Here is a 21,972-nt window from a genome sequence, read left to right as displayed (position 1 = left end):
AATAGTATCCTGCCACTCACATATCCACTTCTAAACGCTTCAAAGGAAAAGTTAGCTACACATCACCAGTTTACTGAGCGCTAAAGATTCAATCCAAAGAGCTGCATTCATAAAGCAGAACTAATGATGATTCAGAATGGGACTTTGAGTACATATGCCCTCCCCCAGGGTTTAAGCTCAATCTGTGAAACAAGAAGGCTTCCTACTTCTTACAGAGTTTATTTTACTGGAGTCAAAGGCTGTAAGCGGCAGCATTGCCCCTTTAAGACCTCAGAGGAAAGGGGGCCTTCGATTTAAAGGCTAAGCGATTCGCCCTTAGCTCAGAAAGGGATATTATTTCTCAAGATGAAAATAGAGTATGAAAGATTGTGAGGTTTTGAAGTTTTCTTGGGGGAGGGGGAAGAGGAGGGATTTATTTTATTCCGGTATTTTTACAATATTTTTAGTCTTCTTCACATGAAAAGACATAAGGATGTTCTAGAACTCTTTCGAGAAGAGAGAAATTCACTCCTTTCCCTGTTTCTTTAGGCTGGATGAAAGTGCAGGAGCTCTGCTCCACTTTTAGCTGATTATGCCCCTAAATAAGGTTGATTTAAACAAGCTCTTTCAGGTCCTTTGGTCTAGAACCTGTTCTAGGATATGCATCAAGATGGACAAAGAATGAATTTTTAGTTGATGTGAAGAAAAATGACTCCATCATGCTAAGAAATGACTTTTTAAAAAATGATTAAATTTTATTGATTTTTTTTCCAAGGCAGTCATTTTAGAGTTGTTTTGGAAATGAGCTGCTTTAAACATTTTTGGTAATCCAATCATTTCACATCTCTAATAGGAAAATATTCCTTCAGCCCTTTCAGATTTCTTTAAAGTCACATTTGTGCCAATTCTCCTCTGAAAGAATGCAAATTTGAGAGTCAAGAGTTTCCTGAAGTTGAGTGAGAAAACCCAGATTTCATTCCCTAAACTGAGAGTGGCTTTGGTGAGCGCAGTGCAGTCCAGAATGTTCAAATGCATGTTTGGGGAGCGTTCTTCTGATTCCAGTTTTCAGTCGGGCAAGTTTTTCCTAGGATAGGTCTGCTACCCTAGAAACTCCTGGGGTCAGTTTTCAACCCACTTTTCTTTTTTCTCCTGAAAATGGATACTGGGAACTGAGTTAACAGGGCATTCTTTCCCCAACAAGTCTGTCTCACATTTGTGCACTGAACAATGCTCAAACACCTTCAATGGCTCCCACTTCCTACCAAATGAAGTGTAGTTCTTTTAGGTAAAAGTCAACATCCTCAATAAATATGTTCCTGACTGACATTTTCAGCTTTATGTGCTCCCTCCCCCATCTCTTCTTTGATTAAACTGAACAGTTATGCTCAACCTGACAAGGTTTCTCCCTGCCACAACTTAGTTTTTGCTACCTGGAAGAACCTCCCCATCACCTATCCTTGCATATTGAAACCGCATCCATCTTTCAAGGTCATCAGCTGGGGAATCATTTTCTAAGTACAGATGCTACATTGTGTCACTTCTTTCCTCATATCATGGGCAACAATTATGAGCTGTGGGAAGGGAGGATCCTGGTCTAATTACTATGTCTAGCCCTCACATAACACTGAGTGAATCAAGAAAGTAAATGTTCCTGTCACATCACTTTTGGTGGATCAGGAAGTGGGGGTCTTAGGAGGTAGGGTTACCAGATTTAGCAAATCAAAACACTGGACGCCCAGGTATATTTGAATTCTAAACAAACAATGAATTTTATTTGATTTTATTTTTTAGTATAACTACGTCTCACGAAATATTCACGGCATATTTATATTAAAAATTATTCGTCGTGACCTACTTGGAGGACAGGGGTTCCCAGGGGCTCCTAGCTTCCTCCCAGCTGGTGCTCAGCATCGGTGCAAGGGTTAGAGCGAAACCCAAACCAGCCACGCAGCTTCCGCGGCTACATCCGTGGCGGGGCGGAGCCACGCGACGGGGACAGGCGGACGCTCCGGTTGGGAACTGTCACTTGAGATTGGCCAGAGGGTCCGCACCGGGAGGAAGCCTCACCCCGTGGGCTCTCTGGACCGCTCGACAGGACCTGCGTTGTCCCTACACCTGCGATCGCCCGCCGTGCCCTCTAACTCGCGACCGGTTGTCACGGGCCAGGGGCGGGCGCCCGCGCCCTGGCCCTCGCCCCGGCCCGCGCCCGGCCCCGCGATTGCCGCCTACCATTAGAGGGGCCTCCCATCCATCACCTTAGACACGCCCATCCGACTGACGTGGGCCCAGCTACGCCTCTCCCGCAGGCCGCGGCGTGTGTGGCGATTGGTGGAGAAAGCGGCGGCCCGCCCCGCGGACGCGACGACGGGGCGGTCTCAGGGGCTCGGGCCGAGCTGGAGCTCGTCACCCCCGGGTGCTGCTGTGGTCACTCGCGTCGTCGCGGCCGGTTCCGTGTTCGCCCTGCGCTGCCGCAGCCGGCGAGGAAGCATGGCTGTGGCCGTCGTGCTTCTGTCCTTGTTGGTGGCGGGTGAGGATCGGGGCTCTGGCGGGGTGCGCTCCGGGAGGCTCTGAGCCGCGGGGGTCGGGGGCGGCCACGCGAGTGCAGCGGCTGGGCGGGTGCCGCAGTGCGGGCGAGGGGCGCCAGCCTTGCCCCGGCCTCCTCGGTGGCGGGGCGGCCGGGGAAGGGGGCGGGGTGGGGCCGGGCTGCGTGGGGGGCACCGGAGCCGGCCGCACCCTCCGCCTCTGCGTGGAAGGCGCGTCCGCCCGTCACGCCTGAGCCTCGGGTCGTCCCGGCCCTTCCGGCTTCGGAGGACGGGAAGGCATTTCTCAAGCGCCGAACCGCAGCCCTCTGCGAAGAAGCTGCCATCGGCTGCTGCGTTTCTTTGCATTTTTCCGGTGTGTCTTCGTTTCTAGCAGCTGGCCTCAGCGATGGTTTCAGGATGCAAAAGTTGGAGGTGGAGTCCTTGTTTCGTATGGTTATTTCTAAAGGTGAATTCAGAGTATCTCTCAGTAGTTTGTCACAGTTAACAATTTTAAGGATTCGGAAACTAAGATGTGAGTCACGTTCTGAGGGTCACATGTTAAATGATGGTAGCTTTCTGAGAGGAACCTAGGTTCCCTAGCAGGCGAGGGGTGCGCAAGTCAGCGAATATTTGGCCTGTTCCTGTGTATCTTGTAATTCATTTACTTTTGCAGCAATCCTTACAAGAGGATATCATCGTCGTTTTACAGAGTGATTAAGCCTAAGTGAATTACCCAACACCATACAAGCAGTAAGCAGCTGAGCTGGAGTTGAACCCAGATCAGCTGGCTCCAAAGCGTGGGCCTTTTCCATGACATGTGTTGGAACACAGGTAGTGGAAATGCTACTTACTACTGGGAGAGAATGTGGGAACGATGGAGGCTGGGACCAGGGCGCAGACAGTGGCCAACAAGAGGCCAAGTTAAAAACAATTTGCAGGAATTGGGTTCTGTTCCCCGGCGTATTGGTTTATTATTCATTTTTTAAATATGTCTTATTGATTTAAGAGAGGAAGGGAGAGGAATAGAAACATCCATCAGCTGCCTCCTGCGGAGGAGGGGATCCCCTACTAGGGATTGACCCCCCTCCCCAAACCCAGCATGTGCCCTGACCAGGAATTGAATGGTGACCTCTTGGTTTCTAGGTCAACACTCAACTGACTGAGCCACACTGGCTGGGCTCAGTGTATGGGTTTAAAACTGATAGGTTAAAAATATATAGGATGCCTGTGCCTCTGCTTTGTGAGGTGCTGGGACGCCCCACTTTTGGAATGGCGACTTAATTCTGCATGGGGATATAGACCACTGATGTTCCTGAAATTTGCAGGTCTTCTCCATCCCTGGATTGCCCAGTGTTGTGTGTTGATGATAGTTACACTTATTTTCATGCCCCCCCCCCCAAATTTTAGGTTTGTTTTGTTCATTTTGTGTCTGTCTCTAGAAAGTCATTCTGATCTATCTAGTAAGTTACTTTGGGGGAATTTTTTATTTTAATTTTTTAAATTTAGTTTTTTAGATTTAAAAATCTTCCCTTTTATACTATGATTTATACGAACACCTGCGAATTCCACGTTTAATGTTATGAGTGATATTATTTTGATTCAGTGAGGTTTAGGGGATTTTGTGTTTTTGGTTTGGTACATGGTTTGAACTTGCTTTCCTAACTAGAATAGACTAGTTCATACAGACCAAGAATCTGATCCTGTCAGTTTTTGCATTGCTTGGTCTTGTCAGCTGAGGTTAAATTACTTTTTTCCACAATGACTAAATGTGATTTCATGGAAAACATCTTTAAGAGATCAGACTTCCCTATTTGAGAAAAAAAAAAAAAAATTTCTTTAAAATGGTGTTACCAAATCAGACAGAGACTAGAGGAGGGGAACTAGGGTTATGAATACCATGTCATAAAGAGTATTTGAAAAAATTCAAATATTTAGCCTGGACAGGAAAGGCCAAGGGTAAAAAACACATGGAATCTGAACGATGTCCTATTGAAGAGGGATTCGATTTGGTCACTGATGTCCCAGAGGTAAAAAGTATGACCTATTTTTCCCCCCCACTTAATTGATTCCATCCACTATTCATAGACCACAGCATAGTATGGTGGGAGTTCCCAAAGGGCTTAGCCTCTAGCTCAGACTGGGGAAGCTGAGGGAAATTTCCCTGGGTGGGAGGGGCTCACAGGACAAATGTGAAAGGTTGGGGTGGGGAGAAAAGGCATTTCCGACAGAACAGCTTATGTAAAGCACAGAGGTATGAGAGCAAAGGCAAATAGTTCGGTGGGGTAGGAGTGCGTAGGGGCTGAGAGATCCCAGAAGTCATGTTAGTGAGGTGCCCTTGGGTGTTATGTTTTTGATTTTGTCTCAAAGGCTCTGGGGCAGTGAGTGAAGGTGTTTAAACTGAAGGATGAATGAACAAGTCTGTATTTTGAAAAGAAGACAGATCATAAGGTGGCTGGTTCCAGCAAGCCTGGTGAGGGCCTGAAGAGTGTGCCCTGCCCACGGAGGAGAAAGGATTCGTGGGATAATCAGGAAAAAGATGGACGGATTCAGTGGTTGATGAGCTGTGGTGCTGAGGAAGGCTTTAAGGAGACCCATTCGAGCAGCTGGATGGAAGGTGGTGTCATCCTTTGAGATAGAGGATACAAGATTGTATGGAAAGATGGTGGATTAAGTTCTGAACCTGTTGAGTTTGAAGGACTCACGGGACTTAGAAGGAAATGCTCAGCAGACTGTTGGGTGTGTAGGTCTAAGGCTCAAGAGAAATCTAGGCTGAAAATCAAAATCTGGGAGCCATCAATATGTTTTTGGTGTTTTCAGTGTTAGGAGAGAGATACAGACTAGGAAAGCAGTGAAGGTCAGGAAAGGAGCCCACTCAGATCTCCAAAGTGGAGTACGCTAGTTGATCTCCTGCGATGCCAGAAGAATGTACTAGGACTTCCATTTATATCTAATTTTTATCCCCCCCTCCCTTTTTTTGTATAGTAATGGTCAGATATTTTGTAGAATGTCCCTCAACTCAGGTTGTCTGATATTTTCTCATGATTAACTTAGGAAGAATACTACACAGGTATCTCCTTTTTAAATATTTCCATTTTTGTGTGCTTTGTAATATATTATGAATATATAACCTATTATGCTACAAATGTATACAAATATACAAGTTTATACTTTGTAAATAAATATGTGTATAGTGGGGGCTACCTTCAAATTCTGTACTGAAAAGGTTGAAACCTAAAAAGTCAGAACATCTCAGTTTTCAAGGACATGAGGGGAAAGAAACCGAGAAGTAGCCAGAGGGATTGGAAGAAAAACCAGGCGCATGGGCTTATGAAGGTCAAGGCAGGAGAGTTTCAAGGAGGGAGTTGCCAGTATCGGATGCTTTAGGAAGTTAATTAAGTTAAGGGCTGAAAATTGTCTTTTGGACTTGGTGAGTTGTTTCGGTGGCATGGTGCAGTCAGGAGCTGGGGAGTAGGTGGTAAATGTGAGACGAAGACAGAGAGAAGCCAGCGTGGCTGACTGCTCTGCTAGCACTCTGCCTCTGCAAGGAAGCAGAGGCTGGTGGAGGCTGGGAGGACCAAAGGAGGTTTTTTGTGGTTTTACTTTTAGAATGGAAGCACCCTAAGCATATTTTTATGCTGAAGTGAGAGAGCCAGTCGATACGGGAAAATTGGTAATATAAAGTGTGGCTTTATTCATTAATTAACTGAACAAGTATTTATTGCGCATCAATGTGTCAGGCACTGTTCTCAGCCCTGGAGATGTTGTGGGAACAAGACAAACTGAAATAAAACCCTGCCCTTGTGGAGCTTATGTTCTACAGGGCCAGCTTTTTATGCCTACAACCATATGGGCACCTAACTCCTGATACACTGTGCCAGAATAGTGGCTTAATAAACACTGAATAATTTAATAGGTGAATGAATGAATGAAGGTCCCTAAGAAGGCTGAACTACAGGGGCTTTTTTTGTGTTTTTTTAATCCTCATCTGAAGATATTTTTTTCTGTTGCTTTTCAGAGAGAGTGGAAGGGAGAGAGAGAGAGAAAGAGAGAAACATCGATGCGGGAGAGACACATCGATTGGTTGCCTCCCGCACACTCCCTAACCTGGGCTGGGGATCCAGCCTGCAACCGAGGTACGTGCCCTTGGCTGGACTCGAACCCGGGACCCTTCAGTCTGCGGGCTAATGCTCTGACCACTGAGCCAAACCCACTGGGGCAACCACAGGGTCATTTTAGACTGGGAGAGGGACGTCCCCACCGGCACCTGGAAGAAGAGACAAGGATAGGGCCTGTGTACAGAAATTTGTGGTGGGGAGAGGAAGCAAGTAGCTGGAGGAATTCCTCTGCCGTCTCTTGAAGCTGGAGTTGAGGATATCTAATGAGACCCAGTCGGAAGTGATCAAAGATGAAAGAAGAAAGCCTATTTCAGTTCAGTACAATGAGAAACTGTTGGGACAATAGAGGTGATGGCTAGCGTGCGTAATGTTTGTAAGTTGATGTGGTGTTCCCCTTTCAGGTAGAGGATAGGTGACTTTCTGTCAGGTATCCCGGGGATACCTGGGCTAAGCAGCAGTTTTTCGGCATAGGAGTCCATGACTAAGGTTTTCTAAAGCACTGGGCTCCTGAAGGACTGTTGTGCAGGCACAGAAGTAGAATCTAACTATAAAGCTGAGGCAAAGTAATTTAGTATAACTTTGTTGGGGTTGAGTGACTAGGGCCACATCTCAAAACAGGGCTCTCTCCAGATCCAAAAATAGTTTTTTAAATGTGTATGGTGCTTTGATGCCCTAGCCAGTTTGGCTCAGTGGTTAGAGTGTCAGCCCGCATACTAAAGGGTCCCAGGTTGGATTCGGGTCAAGGGCCACATACCTCGGTTGCTGGCTCAGTCCCCAGCTCCAGTAGGGGCACGTGCAGGAGGCAACCAATGGGTGTGTCTCTCTCACATTGATGTTTCTCTCCCCCCCCCCCCACTCTCTCTGGAAAGCAATGGAAAAAATATCCTCGAGTGAGGATTAAAAAAATAAATGTGTATGGTCCTTTGAAAGTATGGGTCTCTTGCCGTCCCATTTTCCTTAGAGTTTGCAATAACTACTACTTTAGTGAACCAAGATGTTTATCAGTTACAAACAGCCATTCCATTGTAATTATTTTCTAAAGATTTTTTATTTTTAGAGAGAGAGGAAGGGAGAGGGAGAGAGAAACATTGACGTGAGAGCGAAACATGGAACAGCTGCCTCCTGTATGCCCCCTGCTGGGGGATCAAGCCCGAAACACAGGCACATGCCCTGACCAGGAATTGAACCAGCAACCTTTCGGTGCATAGGATGTTGCCCAAGCAACTGAGTCACACCTGCCAGGACTGCTAATTTTTTTTTTCGGTCTACCTCCTGCTAGAACAATTTGGAAATTTCTGCTCTGGTGGCTGCACTGAATTGAGACTCATAACTCTTCATGTTGTATCAGCACCATCCTGAGGCCTTTTATTTACTGTCAATACTGCAACACCAAAACATTTACTGTTGCTTCCAACTTTATTCCCATACTCTGTAAGTGAAACTTCTTAGGTCAACGGGGTAACAGTGATGCTTTTTAAAGTCTAGTTTCCCATACTAGGCATGAACAAGATTTGTTTTGGACTTGGAGCTAATCTTTTCATAGGAACTTGAAAGGTTCCATTAGTTACTTGCCCTTGTGTGAGCCAGACATCATTGGGTTACCACATGACTTGTGAAGAGGCCAGATACTTCATCTTTAGCCTTGGAGGGTCTATAAAAACAGTCCCTTGCCTGGCTGGCGTGGCTCAGTGGTTAGTGTTGGTCTATTAACTAAGAGGTCGCTGGTTCAATTGCTGGTCAGGGCACATGTCTGGATTTCGGGCTTAATCCCCAGTAGGGGGTGTGCAGGAGGCAGCCGATCAATGACTCACTCTCATCAATGATGATTTTATCTCTCCCTCTCTCTGTGGAATCAATAAAAATATTTTTAAAAAACAGTCCCTTTATTCTGATCCTTCACTTTTTAATCCCAGGCCCCATACCCATAGACTAGTTGACTTTATTATTACAGAATACCTTTTCTCACCTTCTTAATATGTCCATTGGAAATACTATTTCCTAGATTTTGTTTCTAAAGTCTGAAGTGTTTTATATTCTTACTGGTAACATGTACCCCCATTTGACAGTCCACATTTCACTAGGTTTGCCTGTGGGATTAAAGGAAAGATATAATTCCCTAAATGTACTAACCTGCAAAGTTTTAGGGTACAATTCTAGGAATTTTATGAATTTGCATTTTGAAGAGAGGGTCAATGGTAGAAATAATTTAGAGATTTTAGGTTTCCTTTCTTCCTTGTTAGTCTGTGCTAGGGTTTTGTTTTTGGTTTCTTAAATTCTCCAGAAGTACCACCGATTTTTAATTCTTGACAAATTGCCACATGTCCCTGTTTAACCATTTGTAGGAAGGCATCTAGATCATTAGGGGAATCTGGTTTCTTAGTTGTATCTTTGTTGCAGCAGAATGTGTCAACTTAAATTCTTAGATACCTTGTAAAAGAATTCATTGATGTTTATTTAGGATTCAACATTTTGTCTGATCATAATTTAGTATGTTAAGTCAATGGGAATGGGGAAACATACTTAATAATTTTCAGCATGGATGCTAAAGATTTATGATGCTCACCATTCATTTACTAATCTGTTTTCTTCTCAGGTGTTTTGGGGAACGAGTTTAGTATATTAAGATCACCAGGGTCTGTTGTTTTCCGCGATGGAAATTGGCCTATACCAGGAGAGCGAATCCCAGATGTGGCTGCATTATCCATGGGCTTCTCTGTGAAAGAAGTATGTGTATTTAAAAAATATATTTGGGCCCTGGCTGGGTAACTCAGTTGACTGGAGTATCATACTGATACGCCAAAGTTTTGGGTTCCATCCCCAGTCAGGGCACATACAGGAATCAACCAATGAATGCTTAAGTAAGTGGAACAGCAAATCAGTGTTTCTCTCTCTTCCTCTCTAAAATCAATCAAAATTTTTTTAAAAATTGGAGCTACTTCTGAAAGCATTTTTGTTAATTGCTGCTAATAGCCCAAGAAAGCAACAAGCAAACATAGGTATATTTGGTACAGATTGCAAATGTAAAAAAGCTCATTTGTAGTTGGGGAGATTTTGGATAAGTGCTTCAAGCTTGGCTTATGAAACCAAATCCTTACAAATCATTATCCATATAATAGTTTATGCATTGTAGTAACATTCTTTATATATAAGAGAATGAATCTATCTGTCCTATTAATAGGATGTATAATTTTCTTTTATTTTTTCGGTACACATGATAGATTTGTGTCTTAGTTCAGGCTGCTGTTACAAAGTACCGTAGACTAGGTGGCTTATAAACAACAGACATTTCTTACTGTTCTGGGGCTGGAAGTCTGAGATCAGGGTGCCAGCATGGTCAAGTTCTAGTGAGGACCCCCCTTCCATGTTGCAGACTGTGGACTTCTTGCTGTATCCTCACATGGTAGAGAGCCGGTGAGAGAGCTCTCTGGAGTCCCTTTTATAAGGGCACTAACCCCTTTCATGAGAGCTCCACCCTCATGACCTAATTACCTCCCGAAAGCCCTACCACCAAATACCATCACCTTAGGGGTTAGGATCGCAACATACGAATTTGGGGTGGGAGACACAAACATTCAGTCTGTTACAATTTGTTATGAATGATAAGATGTGTATGCATCTTGCCCGAGTTTAGGAAAATAGTGTTGTCAGTAGTTAAGGAATAGCCTAGGACCATGGTTTCCTACAATTAAGCTGTAACATGTAGTAACTGGCTGCTTACGTGATATAGCAGAGGAGACCTAGATCCAGTCAGTATGAGAAATCTAAAGCTGTGGGCTAGAAGAAAAGGGATTTAGTTTGCTTTGTCTTCCTGTCATTATCTCCTCCCATTTTATAAGTTTGGTGCTTTTGATGTGGTCTCTAGATACCACCGATCGCTCACAGGACTTTCCTCCTGTGTCCCGAGTGCCTTTGAAATCAGAAGCAATGCATGGGAACCCTCGCTCTGCTCTGGTGGGCCTATGGGAGGAGCTCCTGAGCTCCTAGCATGAATGGGACTGGTTGTTTACATTTAAAGATGAAATTTGTACTTCCTTCTTTACAGACTTAAACTTGACTACAAATGGCAATGGAAATAACCTTTAGAAGTAAGCATTAGTAAACTAATATGAGTTACTTTCAGCAGGAATTTTGTTTTGTTTATAAAGAGCTTAGTCTAATGAGAAGTCTTTGTATCCTCACCCAAGAATATGTTTTTTATTGATTTGAGAGAGATAAAGAGAGAGAGGGAGAAACACAGATGTGAGAGAGAAACATCCATTGGTTGCCTCCAATACGTGCCCCAACCGGGGATTGAACTGGAAACCTAGGCATGTGCTGTGACCGGGAATCAAACTCACAACCTTTTGGTGTACAGGACGACGCTCCAGTCAGCTGAGCCACCCGGCCAGGGCTAATGAGAATGTTTTAATGACAGTCTTGCCTTGTCACTGAAAGAGAAAAGTGATGCAGTAGTTAAAGACAAACAATGATGGGGGGAAGAAAACACCCATGGTTTTAAGACAACGAATATTTTGTAATCTGGAATTTGGAAAGTACCCGTGTTTTGTTTACTTGCCTGCTATTTTGCATCAAAGGCTTGAGGTGACTTCCTAGTAAACGTTACTGTTCAAATCTATAGAAGTTTCCGAGGAAACGAAGGTAGAAATCCACATCCTTGGTTAGGAGATTACAGCTGCTGTCTTGAATACAGAATTTTTTCTCCTTGTGAATTCTCATTGCCAGTGTCATCCCCGAGCCCCTTTACTCTGTTTGTTAGATGTCCCTGGGGCTTGGTCTCCTGAGTTGATAATTAAGCACCATTTCCTGCTTTTCCATGTTTAGGACCTTTCTTGGCCGGGACTTGCCGTGGGTAACCTATTCCATCGTCCTCAAGCTACCGTTATGGTGATGGTGAAGGGAGTGGACAAACTCGCTCTACCCCCAGGCAGTGTCATTTCCTACCCTTTGGAGAATGTGAGTATTTATTATAAAAAGTTAAAGGGGTGCATTTTTAATTTCGTCTTGTCAGCTGTCATTATGAATTGTGTTCTAAGTACACTTGTCTTTTGTTGATGCACTGATTGATAAGTAAAACAACTTCTGTTAAAAAAAAATAACGTGGTGGTTGTAAATTTATGGAGACTTGTCTGTTCCCTATGGCTGGGAGTACTGTCTAAGATAAAAGGTAAACAAATTGCCCCACTCTCGGAATAGTCAGAGGCTCAAAAAAATGAAACCAATTGAGGGTGTATCCTGCTGACACTGTCTTGGGCATTATCTTATCACTTTCCCTTCAGAATTTTACTTCATTTTTCTGTAAGGAGGAGACTGGAGGCCCTTTGGCTGGCTCACTTATTCCTTCACAGGCCTTTCAGGCAATAAGGCTGACTGGGCTGTTGCGAGAGGCCCTCATTCTACTACAAGCATAGAGAAGTCACCAGAACATTTTACGCGCATAACCAAACTAATGAACGGTCCATATAATTTTTTCTTTTCCTTCACAGTTTGGTGATCATCTGAGTCAGTAGCTTTTCTGGTTTGATTGCTAGGGATGTGTTACCTTTAATCTTCAACTTTCCTGCCACGAGGGCCATTGCACTAGGCAAAACGAGGCTGGAAAACTTGTTACACGTTCTGGTAGCCCTCCAAAGTCTGAGGAAGGGAACTGCATGGTTGCAAAAGCAGAGCTCTTGTAGCTGACTCAGGGAGCTGGTGACAGGGTGCTTTTGCAAGTCTGAACTTCCTTCGCTCTTCTTCAATTGCTCATTAACTCATTTTAAGAGAATTTTGGAAAGAATTAATATGCATCTTGAGTAAGAGGAAAAAATGATTTTGTTGAAATTAAGAAACTTAATTTTAATGGTGGGATTTGATCAGTAAGACTTATATAATCATTCTGCCTGCACCATGTTAGTATTAATTTGTTGCTGATAGCCCGGCCGGGCGTGGCTCAGCGGTTGAGCGTCAACCTAGGATCCAGGCGATCGGGGTTCGATTCCCGGTCAGGGCGCATGCCCAGGTTGCGGGCTCGATCAATGACTCTCTCATCATTGATGTTTCTATCTCTCTCTCCCTCTCCTTTCCTCTCTCTGAAATCAATAGATATATTTAAAAAAAAAAAAATTGTTGCTGATAAACATGAACCTTTTGATAGTAAAGGGAATTACTGAAAAAAATCACTGTAAGAAATCTCCATTAAAGCAAAACAACTACTACTATACTGCTTGTTTTAATACCATAATATTGAGAATAAAATAATTATTTTGAGGGGAAGAATTACCACAATTTATTGTTAAAAATAATTTGGGGCAAAAACAGATCTGTGGAGATAGAAGTCAGAATTTTGGTTGTTCTTGTGGGTGGAGGGAGTGGCTGTGGAGGCTTCTGGGTGCTGATAATGTTCTGTCTTGATCTGGTTGGGTTATATGAGTGTATCCATTTGTAAACATTCCTTGAGCTGTTACCCCAAGATTTGTGCACTTATTATATGTATGTTACACTTTTTAAAAAATATATATCTTTATTGATTTCAGAGAGAGGAAGGGAGAGGGAGAGGGAGAGAGAGAGAGAAACATCAATGATGAGAGTCATTGATCGGCTGCCTCCTGCACGCCCCCTACTGGGGGTTGAGCCCGCAACCCGGCCATGAGCCCTGACCGGGAATTGAACAGGGATTGAACTGCAATCTCCTGGATGCTAGGTCAATGCTCAGCAGCTGAGCCACGACGGCCAGGTTGTATGTTACACTTTTAATAAAAAAATTCAAGGAAAAAAAAGCAGATTTTACCACAATGGGTTATTTCAATTTAATACCATGTGGTCCTAAGATAAAGGACCTATGAAATTCTGTGACTTACTTTATGCCTTGTCTGAGTCTTCAGTGTGTCTGAAGACAAACCCTCAATCTTATTAAACATTTTAAAAATTTTGAAATGAAAAATGAGGTCTATTTCTCTTTCAATTAAATTCAGTTCAAATTCTTCTGACCTCTTTTTAAAAAAATTAAATTTATTGGGGTGACATTGGTTAATAGGATCACATAGGTTATGGGTGTATTCTGACCTATTGAATGAAAGTTAATACTTTATTGTAGAGAATATACGTTCTTTGTGGCATGTTTAATTGCTATTGAAACCAAATGTTTTGCTGTTTAAAATACACAGATGACCACCAGAAAATGATGGTTGATGCAGGATAGCGTTGTGTCCTCTTTAGGCACATTGGGAGACAGACTCCGATTGGCACACTAGGAGGCTGGTTGATCTTCTTTGCCCTCAGAAGCGCTGTTTGTGTTTGGATGTGTGATATGGGTCTTTTGAATTTCTATAGAAAATGCTAGTGCCCCCCTTTTTTTTAGGCTCCTTTTTAAATACCATTTGAATGATTTTTCTTCCCACTTTGGTTCAGATAATAATTAAGGTCTTACTCTTAACTTTCAGGCAGTTCCTTTTAATCTTGACAGTGTTGCAAATTCCATTCACTCCTTATTTTCTGAAGAAACTCCTGTAGTTTTGCAGTTGGCTCCCAGTGAGGAAGTAAGTGATACAGTTTTTTATTTAAGATGCTTTAAAAAATTAGCTTTCATTATTTAATGAAAATTTAAAACCAGTTTTATGAACAAAGCTATAAGACCTCTGTGTATTGGAATTAATCTGTAGAACATAACTTAAAATGTTGGATTCTTCTTGCAGAGAGTGTATATGGTGGGGAAGGCAAACTCAGTTTTTGAAGATCTTTCCGTAACGTTACGACAGCTCCGCAATCGCCTGTATCAAGAAAACTCTGTTCTCAATTCACTTCCCCTCAACTCTCTGAGTAGGAGCAATGAAGTAAGTACAGTTACCGAACGAATAAATTAATATCATTACTGGTTTCCTATTTCTTATGCTCCTGGCTTTTGAGCAAACAACGTTTTAGAAAATGAGAAGTTTTGCAAATTGACGGCTGGAGTAGATTCTTCTTTCCTTTAGTGTAATTTTATGAATCTTACGAATAAATTCCTTTTGTGAGTTGAGTCATAGTAGTAATTAGTATTATACTCTAGTGTGAGGGCTGCCGTCAGTTAATCTGGACAAACCAGAAATCACAGAATTCACTTGGTGGCTGATGGAGCTGTGCCAATCTGGCACCGTGGGCGCCGTCATTTGCTGCCCCTTCTGATGTGTTACCTCATTTTTCTAGCTCATTCTTGACTGTGCAGTGGAGGGAGCCCATCTGTCAGTTTCACCACCTGTTCACGCACCCTCCAACCACATGGCATGCCACCTTTCTGGCACCCTCCCCTCTACCTACTATGGTTAACCAGGACCACCAGCCTTTATTCTTCAGTGTAGAACATGCTCAAGGGATGTGAGCAGGCTGGGCCACTGGCGGGACCTCACTACAGTGTGCCAGAACATTCTGATGCCCTGAGCGAATACTGTAGAGTTTAGATGCTTTATCACAGCTTCATCAGAAATATGGCTGTTGAGTGGTGGTCACTGTGCTGGGGGGAATGACCATCACCTTTCTGTTAGGAAATAATGTTTTATATGCATTTTCAATGGAAATGAACCTACCAAATGGAGGACAACTGTTGCATAAATTCACTTATGTGCTTAACATTTGTAATATCCTGTGCCTTATTTGATAAATGGCAAGTACAGATCTCTGATGCATATTTAAACTAATGCTCCTGCCTTTCCGCTCTGCAGGTCGATCTGCTCTTTCTTTCTGAACTGCAAGTTCTACATGATATTTCAAGTTTGGTAAGTAAGCTGCTCCGATTTTTCAATTCCATTTATTTTGGTTCCAGAAGACATTTCTAGAGAATCTTTGAATGCTAGTGAAACCAATAGAAAAGTTCTATCGAGTATGCCCTGGATTTATTTATGATGCCATGAAAGTTGAGGAATTAGTGGTGGTGGTGGTAATTTTGAACTCATCTCATGCTAGTCAAATTATTTTAGATTTCTACTCTTAGGAGACAATAAGTATATACTACAAGAATACAGGACCTGCAGTCCTGACTAGCTGCAGTCCTGACTTGGCTATTGATTTCTTGTCAGACATTGAGACTTAAATCCTATATCTAAAATAGAAGTAACAGTTTGGACTAACTGCTGTCGACCAAGTCAGGAAGGGAATACATCTGCCTAAAGGGTATTTTTTCCTTTTTGGTGAATGATTTAGAAAAAAAAATCCTCCTGTGATTGAAATAGAAAAACTTACCTGTTTGCTATCTACTGAAGTTGTTGCCCAAACTTTTTCAGCAGGGTCAGTTCGGGGAGCCTGGAAGCACAGTGCTGGTGGCTGGCCAGGTGGTCCAGGAGGGCATGTGGGAGGTGTCTGTTCTCTGAGCATTGATGGCTCATGTTCTCCTGGGATCAGACTGGTGCAACCATCTGTTCTTTCATATCTGAAGTTTTTAAACTAAGGAATTTTAAAAAGAGCTTTTATTAAATATTCAAGTAGTCCTATAACTGCTCTTAAAAATGAGACATTGGATTTGTCAGAAACTCTCACTTCACCAGCTCCATTTGCCACCATTTTAGACTATATGTATGTTGTGGCACACTGGTATGGTTCTGTTCAGCCTAGTTTAGTTAGGCATAAAGCTTCAACTGGCTGTGTTTGACATGACTATCTACTTCCTTTGGTTTGTTCTCCTCAGTTGTCTCGACATAAGCATCTAGCCAAGGATCATTCTCCTGATTTATATTCACTGGAGCTGGCAGGTTTGGATGAAATTGGGAAACATTACGGAGAAGATTCTGAACAGTTCAGAGATGCTTCTAAGATCCTTGTTGATGCTCTACAAAAGGTAAATTATCAGTGGGGTACGAGAGGTCAGCGTGTGACCATTTCACTTTTAGCCTCTAAATGGAAAAATCTGCTTCGTGAAATACTTAATGTTGATTGAAGTCTTACCTTTTTGGGAGGACCTCTAATTTTAGTGATCAAGGACGGAGTAGGTCAAAGATGTATGTTGGGACGTCTCGAGTTCTGGCAGAGGCAGCATAGGAAATGGTGGATAACTCCAGCACAATACTTTTTCTTTCCATTGTGCTAAAATACACAGAACATAAAACTTACCATTTTTAAGCGTAGAGTTCTGCGGCATTAAGTACATTCACACTGTTGTGCAGCCGCCGCCACCACCATTCATTGCTCGACCTTTCGTCTTCCCAACTGAAACTCTACCCAGTAAACACTGTGAAATAATCGAAGGGGAACACCAAGCACAGTACCAGACATTTAGTAGATACGCAATAAATGCTAATGTTTTCTTGCCCTTGGAGTTACTCGCCTGTAACTGTTTAATGAGGTTTCACAATTAAATCTTTGTAGATGTTTGTGATTAACCAGAGACCATTTAGGAAGATGCCTCCATTTCCCTTTCCTACTTCCCTTCTCCCAATTTATATGCTAACAAATACAGGCCCTTCTTAAAGTTATTTTGAACATTTGAATGTATGTTGAAGCTTAATAGTTTTCTGAATATTTTAACATAATCAAAGCCTTTAAGACTTGCCTATTTTAAGACAGTGTATTTCATGAGCCAATAGGTAAGTGAATGTTCTTGGAGGTGCACGGAAGCTTTACAAATAATTTAAATAAATATGTATTTAAGATTTATAGTAATGTCAATAACTCCTCAGTTTGCAGATGACATGTATAGTCTTTATGGTGGGAATGCAGTGGTAGAGCTAGTGACTGTCCGATCATTCGACACATCCCTTGTGAGGAAGACAAGGACAATCCTTGAGGCAGAACAAGAGGTGAGTACAGTTTTAGATGCTGCTTTAAAGCTGTGAAGTTAACTTAAAAACCCCCACTAAATCTCACATCACCTATGGCAGCATGAATGAGTAGTCAGTAAATCTGAAAACCAATCTCAAAACAGGTTTCTTATTCACATAGGTATGTTTTGCCAGTGATGCTCAGTTCTTTTTTTCCTTTTAATCTTCTCCCGAAGATATTTTTTCCATTGCTTTTCAGAGAGAGTAGAAGGGGGAGAGAGAGAGAGAGAAACATCGATGTGAGAGAGACACATCGATTGGTTGCCTCCTGTACATGCCCTTACCAGGGCTGGGGATCGAGCCTGAAACCGAGGTACGTGCCCTTGGCTGGAGTCAAACCTGGGACCCTTCAGTCCGTGGGCTGATGCTCTAACCACTGAGCAAAACCAGCTAGGGCCATGCTCAGTTCTTTAGGGTGTAATCAGATAATACACGAGTTTGACTTAGGAATAAAAGTAAATCTGTCAAAGCCAATAAGATAATTCAAATATTGGTATATACAAGGAGACATCACAAGTTAATGTGAGGGAGTGGTGTGGCTCTCTCAGCCTGGGGAGGCTGCTTTTCCAGGAGGTAGGTCCACTGTCTCTGTGGTACAGCCCCTCATTTTCCAAAATACACTGTTTTGCCCCCGTTATAATTTGATTTACTTTTATAATTTTTTGACCTGGATCTTGCTTTGATTTTAAGCATTTAGAGAGTCATAAGCAAGGGTGCTGACCATAGTTCAGCACACGTGTGTGCGTGCGTGCACACTCGCACGCATACACACATATACAAGAGCAGAAGTGTGGATACCCCCAAACATCGTGAGGCCAAGAACATTATTTACAGTTGGCCTCATCTCTTGGAGCAGATTCCCAGTCATTTATAGACACTCCCCTTTGGACCCATTTGCAGCCCACACTCTGCTAACTTTTACTGATCGCAGTGTGGGACTTAGGAGATTGTTTCACTCTAAATTGGAGTGGAAGGACCGTGTCAGGCTAGACAACCTGGAAAAATTTCCTACTATAGAGCATCCAGAAATGCTGGATTAAAAAAATGAACACCTCTTTAAGTGCATAATTTATCTCTCAAGAAAGTAAGGGAAATTCTTGAGAAAATAAAGAGGAACTTGTAAACTGTGCAGTAAGCAAGCAGGACATTTCTAGGGATGTTTCTAGTTGGATTACTGAGACTAGAAATCAGGTCTTTGGTCCCTAAAGATGGGATGGGGGAAGGGAGAGGGGGGCGGAGGTGGAACTGACACTTCCCTATAAAGCTGGGACCCTGAAAGTACTGTGCCCTCAGTAGGAGGGTGGACTAGAAAACAATCTGCCCTCCAGCAAAGGGAGGCAGAAAGGCAGCTTGCGCTCTGTAGTCATAGTAGGTACTGGGGGGTGGGAATGTCTCCTAGGGAATTCTTAACCACAGGACCACCTTCATGTGGTTTGGGGCTCAATTTTATATTACCTACAAGTCCCAGGAAACCCCAGGCCAAGAAATGAATATACCCTGGTACCCTAGCCCCAGGCTAATAAGACCTGTGGTGCCCAGAAGTAAATGTAAAACCTCTCTGGCAGGACATACTCACCACATGTCATGATGACTACAGAATGCATTTATCCTTAAACAGTGTTGTTTGGTTTTGCCTGTTATTTGAATTTTACATAAATGGAATCATACTTTATGCATTTTTCTGTTCTTTGCTCAGTATTGTTTTTAAGAGTCACGAAGCCAGTAAACACAGCTGTTCAGTAATTTTACAGCTTCGTGTTCCATTGTATGGATGTTTCCCAGTGATCCGTTCTGTTAATGGATGTCCTTGTCCATGTCTCTTGGTACACATATAGTTTTCCCTGGGGTTTGAACTTGCTGGACCATAGGATATGCACACTGCACACCTTCAACTTGAGTGGCATTTCTCGATTCTCTCAAGCAGTTGAACTGGTTTATACTTAATCCACAGTGTGTGATCGTTTCCTTAAAGGCTCCCCTTCTTGGTTCTTCCTAGTATAAGCTCTTATGGCCACTTAAAAATAAATGTTAGAGAAATGAATCATAGCTGTTTAAGTGGGATAATTTCCTATCTTAAAATTCTTCCTTCTTGATTTTTTCTTCATTGTAGAAGAACCCATCAAGTCCCTATAATCTTGCATATAAGTATAATTTCGAATATTCAGTGGTTTTCAACATGGTACTTTGGATAATGATCGCCTTGGCCTTGGCTGTGATTATCACCTCTTACAATATTTGGAACATGGATCCTGGATATGATAGCATCATTTATAGGATGACAAACCAGAAGATTCGAATGGATTGAACTTTCCTTAAGCCAAACTTAGAAAAGGGGTTTGGAAATTGGCTGTTTTGTGAAAATAAGTCTTTTAGTGTAGTTTAAAGTGGACAGTTTAAATTTTTAAAAGAGCAAATTTCGTTCTCTATTTTGTGTGTGCCTGTGAAGTTGTTTTAGAATGAATTATAGTATTGATGTGAATTGATTTGTGTAATAGATTCTATAATGTGCTCAATTATGATATAGCCATTAATTATAATTTCATTCCATTTAGTATTTGAAAATAATGCACTGAAATAAATGTAAAACATTTAGACTAGCTTGTGTTGTTTATGTTGACAAAATGCACTGAATTTATTAGATTATGAGTGCTTAACTTCCTTATACAGGATAGGTGAAAATGATATATGGGTTGTTATATACTATTGTAAATGTCTTAATTTGATGTAAATATCTCTGAAACAGGAGAAAAAGTTTTTAACTTTAGAGCAGCCCTGAACTATGCATGTGCATATAGTGTCACTTGGATTTGAAACTGCACCTGATTTTTTAACCGCTTTTGAAAGTTTGGTTATCCAGATGGTCTAATGTGGATATTAAGAAGAACATTGATTTAAGAAGAAACTAGCTTTGTAGAGTTATAAATGCTCATAATTATACGGACAAAAACAAATATTTGGGGGATATCTTGGGGCATGAATATAAAAATCTATTTCAGTAACTTTTCCCTCTGTGTAAGTTACTATGGTTTGTGGTACAACATCGTTATAAAACATTAAGTGTAAGTAGATGCTCCCTACTTTTTATGTGGAAGTGGACCAATGTCTATAAAGAGTGACAAATAAAGTTCATGATTCAAAATTTGTGTGATTTCAATACTAAGTCTGTTTGATATGGTAAAACCCTAACTAAACAGGGTTTTATTTAATCAGAATTGGCTATTTTGTTATCCAGTTTCATGCTTTTTTTTAACATCTGTTTATTCTCACTGTTTCCTGAGGTTGTACCAAATAGAATGTAGACACTTGACCACTCCCGTTACTGATTTTATACAGAATATATGATAAATTCACACTAGACTCTAGGTAGGAAAGGCTTCAACTTCCCTATAGCATTTTAAAAGACAAACAACGAAGTGGTTAGAATATGAAGGACTATCAAAAATAAAGGCTTAGCCCGGCTGGGCGTGGCTCAGCGGTTGAGCATCGACCTAGGATCCAGGCGATCGGGGTTCGATTCCCCGTCAGGGCACAGGCCCGGGTTGCGGGCTCGATCCCCAGCAGGGGGCGTGCAGGAGGCAGCCGATCAATAACGACTCTCTCATCATTGATGTTTCTCTCTCTCTCTCCCTTCCTTCCCCTTTAAAATCAATAAAGATATATTTTTTAAAAAATAAAGGCTTCAAGGTTATTTTTCTTAAAAGACATATTAGAATTTAAAATTCCATGATGATGTAGCTAAATTATTTTAGTATGACAGTTATGCTGCCCTGCCCCTGGGTACCTTCTTTGGTTTAGTATTAGCTGTTTCTGCTGCTTCTTTGGAAAGATCATCCAATCATTTCTAAATAACATTGAGGGTTGGCAGGTTTGAGAAGCTGGAGTCTAGTTGTGTTTTCTACTACTCACTGCAAGATACCTTTGACAACTGCAGTGTTAAGCATCCATAGAGTAGAGGAAATTTTTGTTTTCTTTTTGGCTCCCATTAAACTATAAATGGTGAAGCTGGTAATCAAATCCACAGGGAAGAAAAACAACACTGTTCTAAAATCACTCAAGTATGCTCCACCGCTACCCACTGCCAAGTTTATGGGGTGAGGGTTTTCAGCTGCCTCGCCCCAAAACACTGACCCCCATGGAACCCAGAAGGGCCTGTTTGGGGAGCAGGAATTTATAATGCTGCAGTGATTACGGTTCATTTTTCTTTCACAAATTTCTTCTGTAAACTGCATAAAAGTTAGATTGTTATGATTAAATATGAAGTAAACCAATGCCTTTGTGATTTAAAACTGATGAGACTTTTAAGTTCTTGGGGAAGAAAAAAATTAATTACATGACAGCACTAATCCTTATAGGGTAAATGGCATCAGCACCCTTCTATCTATGTTAGACAGAAAGCAATTAATTAAAATAAATGTTCTGCCAAGATTATTATACCTGTTGCTGATGATTTGCTCTTAAATTAAGTCTCATTTGTTCAGGAACATAAATCACAGTGTGTGAGGCAGGAAAGCCAGACTCCTGACTATTCCACTGGCACTGAAAGGAAAAACCCAATCACTTTATATCCTCTTGGTAAAATATTCTGGGTTTATGAAA

General features: G+C 42.0%; 1 protein-coding gene across 3 annotated transcripts; it reads left to right on the top strand.

Moving 5' to 3' along the window:
- Positions 1-1,967: 1,967 nt before the first annotated feature.
- On the top strand, positions 1,968-20,515 carry ATP6AP2 (ATPase H+ transporting accessory protein 2). 3 transcript variants are annotated; one of them, XM_081126829.1, is made up of 10 exons: positions 1,985-2,506; positions 2,893-2,967; positions 9,210-9,340; positions 11,438-11,569; positions 14,035-14,130; positions 14,287-14,424; positions 15,289-15,342; positions 16,248-16,397; positions 17,236-17,355; positions 19,487-20,515. In XM_081126829.1, the coding sequence occupies exons 1-10, from the start codon at positions 2,467-2,469 to the stop codon at positions 19,679-19,681; spliced, it is 1,131 nt and encodes a 376-aa protein (XP_080982955.1). In that variant the 5' UTR covers positions 1,985-2,466; the 3' UTR covers positions 19,682-20,515. The 3 variants fall into 3 exon arrangements, with proteins under 3 accessions (XP_080982956.1, XP_080982955.1, XP_080982957.1); XM_081126830.1 differs by lacking the exon at positions 2,893-2,967 and having other exon boundaries at positions 1,968-2,506; XM_081126831.1 differs by lacking the exons at positions 1,985-2,506; positions 2,893-2,967 and adding an exon at positions 3,175-3,332.
- Positions 20,516-21,972: the final 1,457 nt, after the last annotated feature.

The sequence above is a fragment of the Miniopterus schreibersii genome (assembly GCF_964146895.1).
Source record: "Miniopterus schreibersii genome assembly, chromosome: X".
Taxonomy (NCBI): domain Eukaryota; kingdom Metazoa; phylum Chordata; class Mammalia; order Chiroptera; family Miniopteridae; genus Miniopterus; species Miniopterus schreibersii.
This window is presented reverse-complemented; position numbering and strand designations above follow the sequence as displayed.

Excerpts from the sequence above, each read along its gene's own strand:
- ATP6AP2 (XM_081126829.1), top strand. The coding sequence starts at position 2,467 with ATGGCTGTGGCCGTCGTGCTTCTGTCCTTGTTGGTGGCGG. Across the intron at positions 11,570-14,034 it reads TTTCCTACCCTTTGGAGAAT|GCAGTTCCTTTTAATCTTGA; the intron begins GTGAGTATTTAT and ends CTTAACTTTCAG. Across the intron at positions 17,356-19,486 it reads TCCTTGAGGCAGAACAAGAG|AAGAACCCATCAAGTCCCTA; the intron begins GTGAGTACAGTT and ends TCTTCATTGTAG.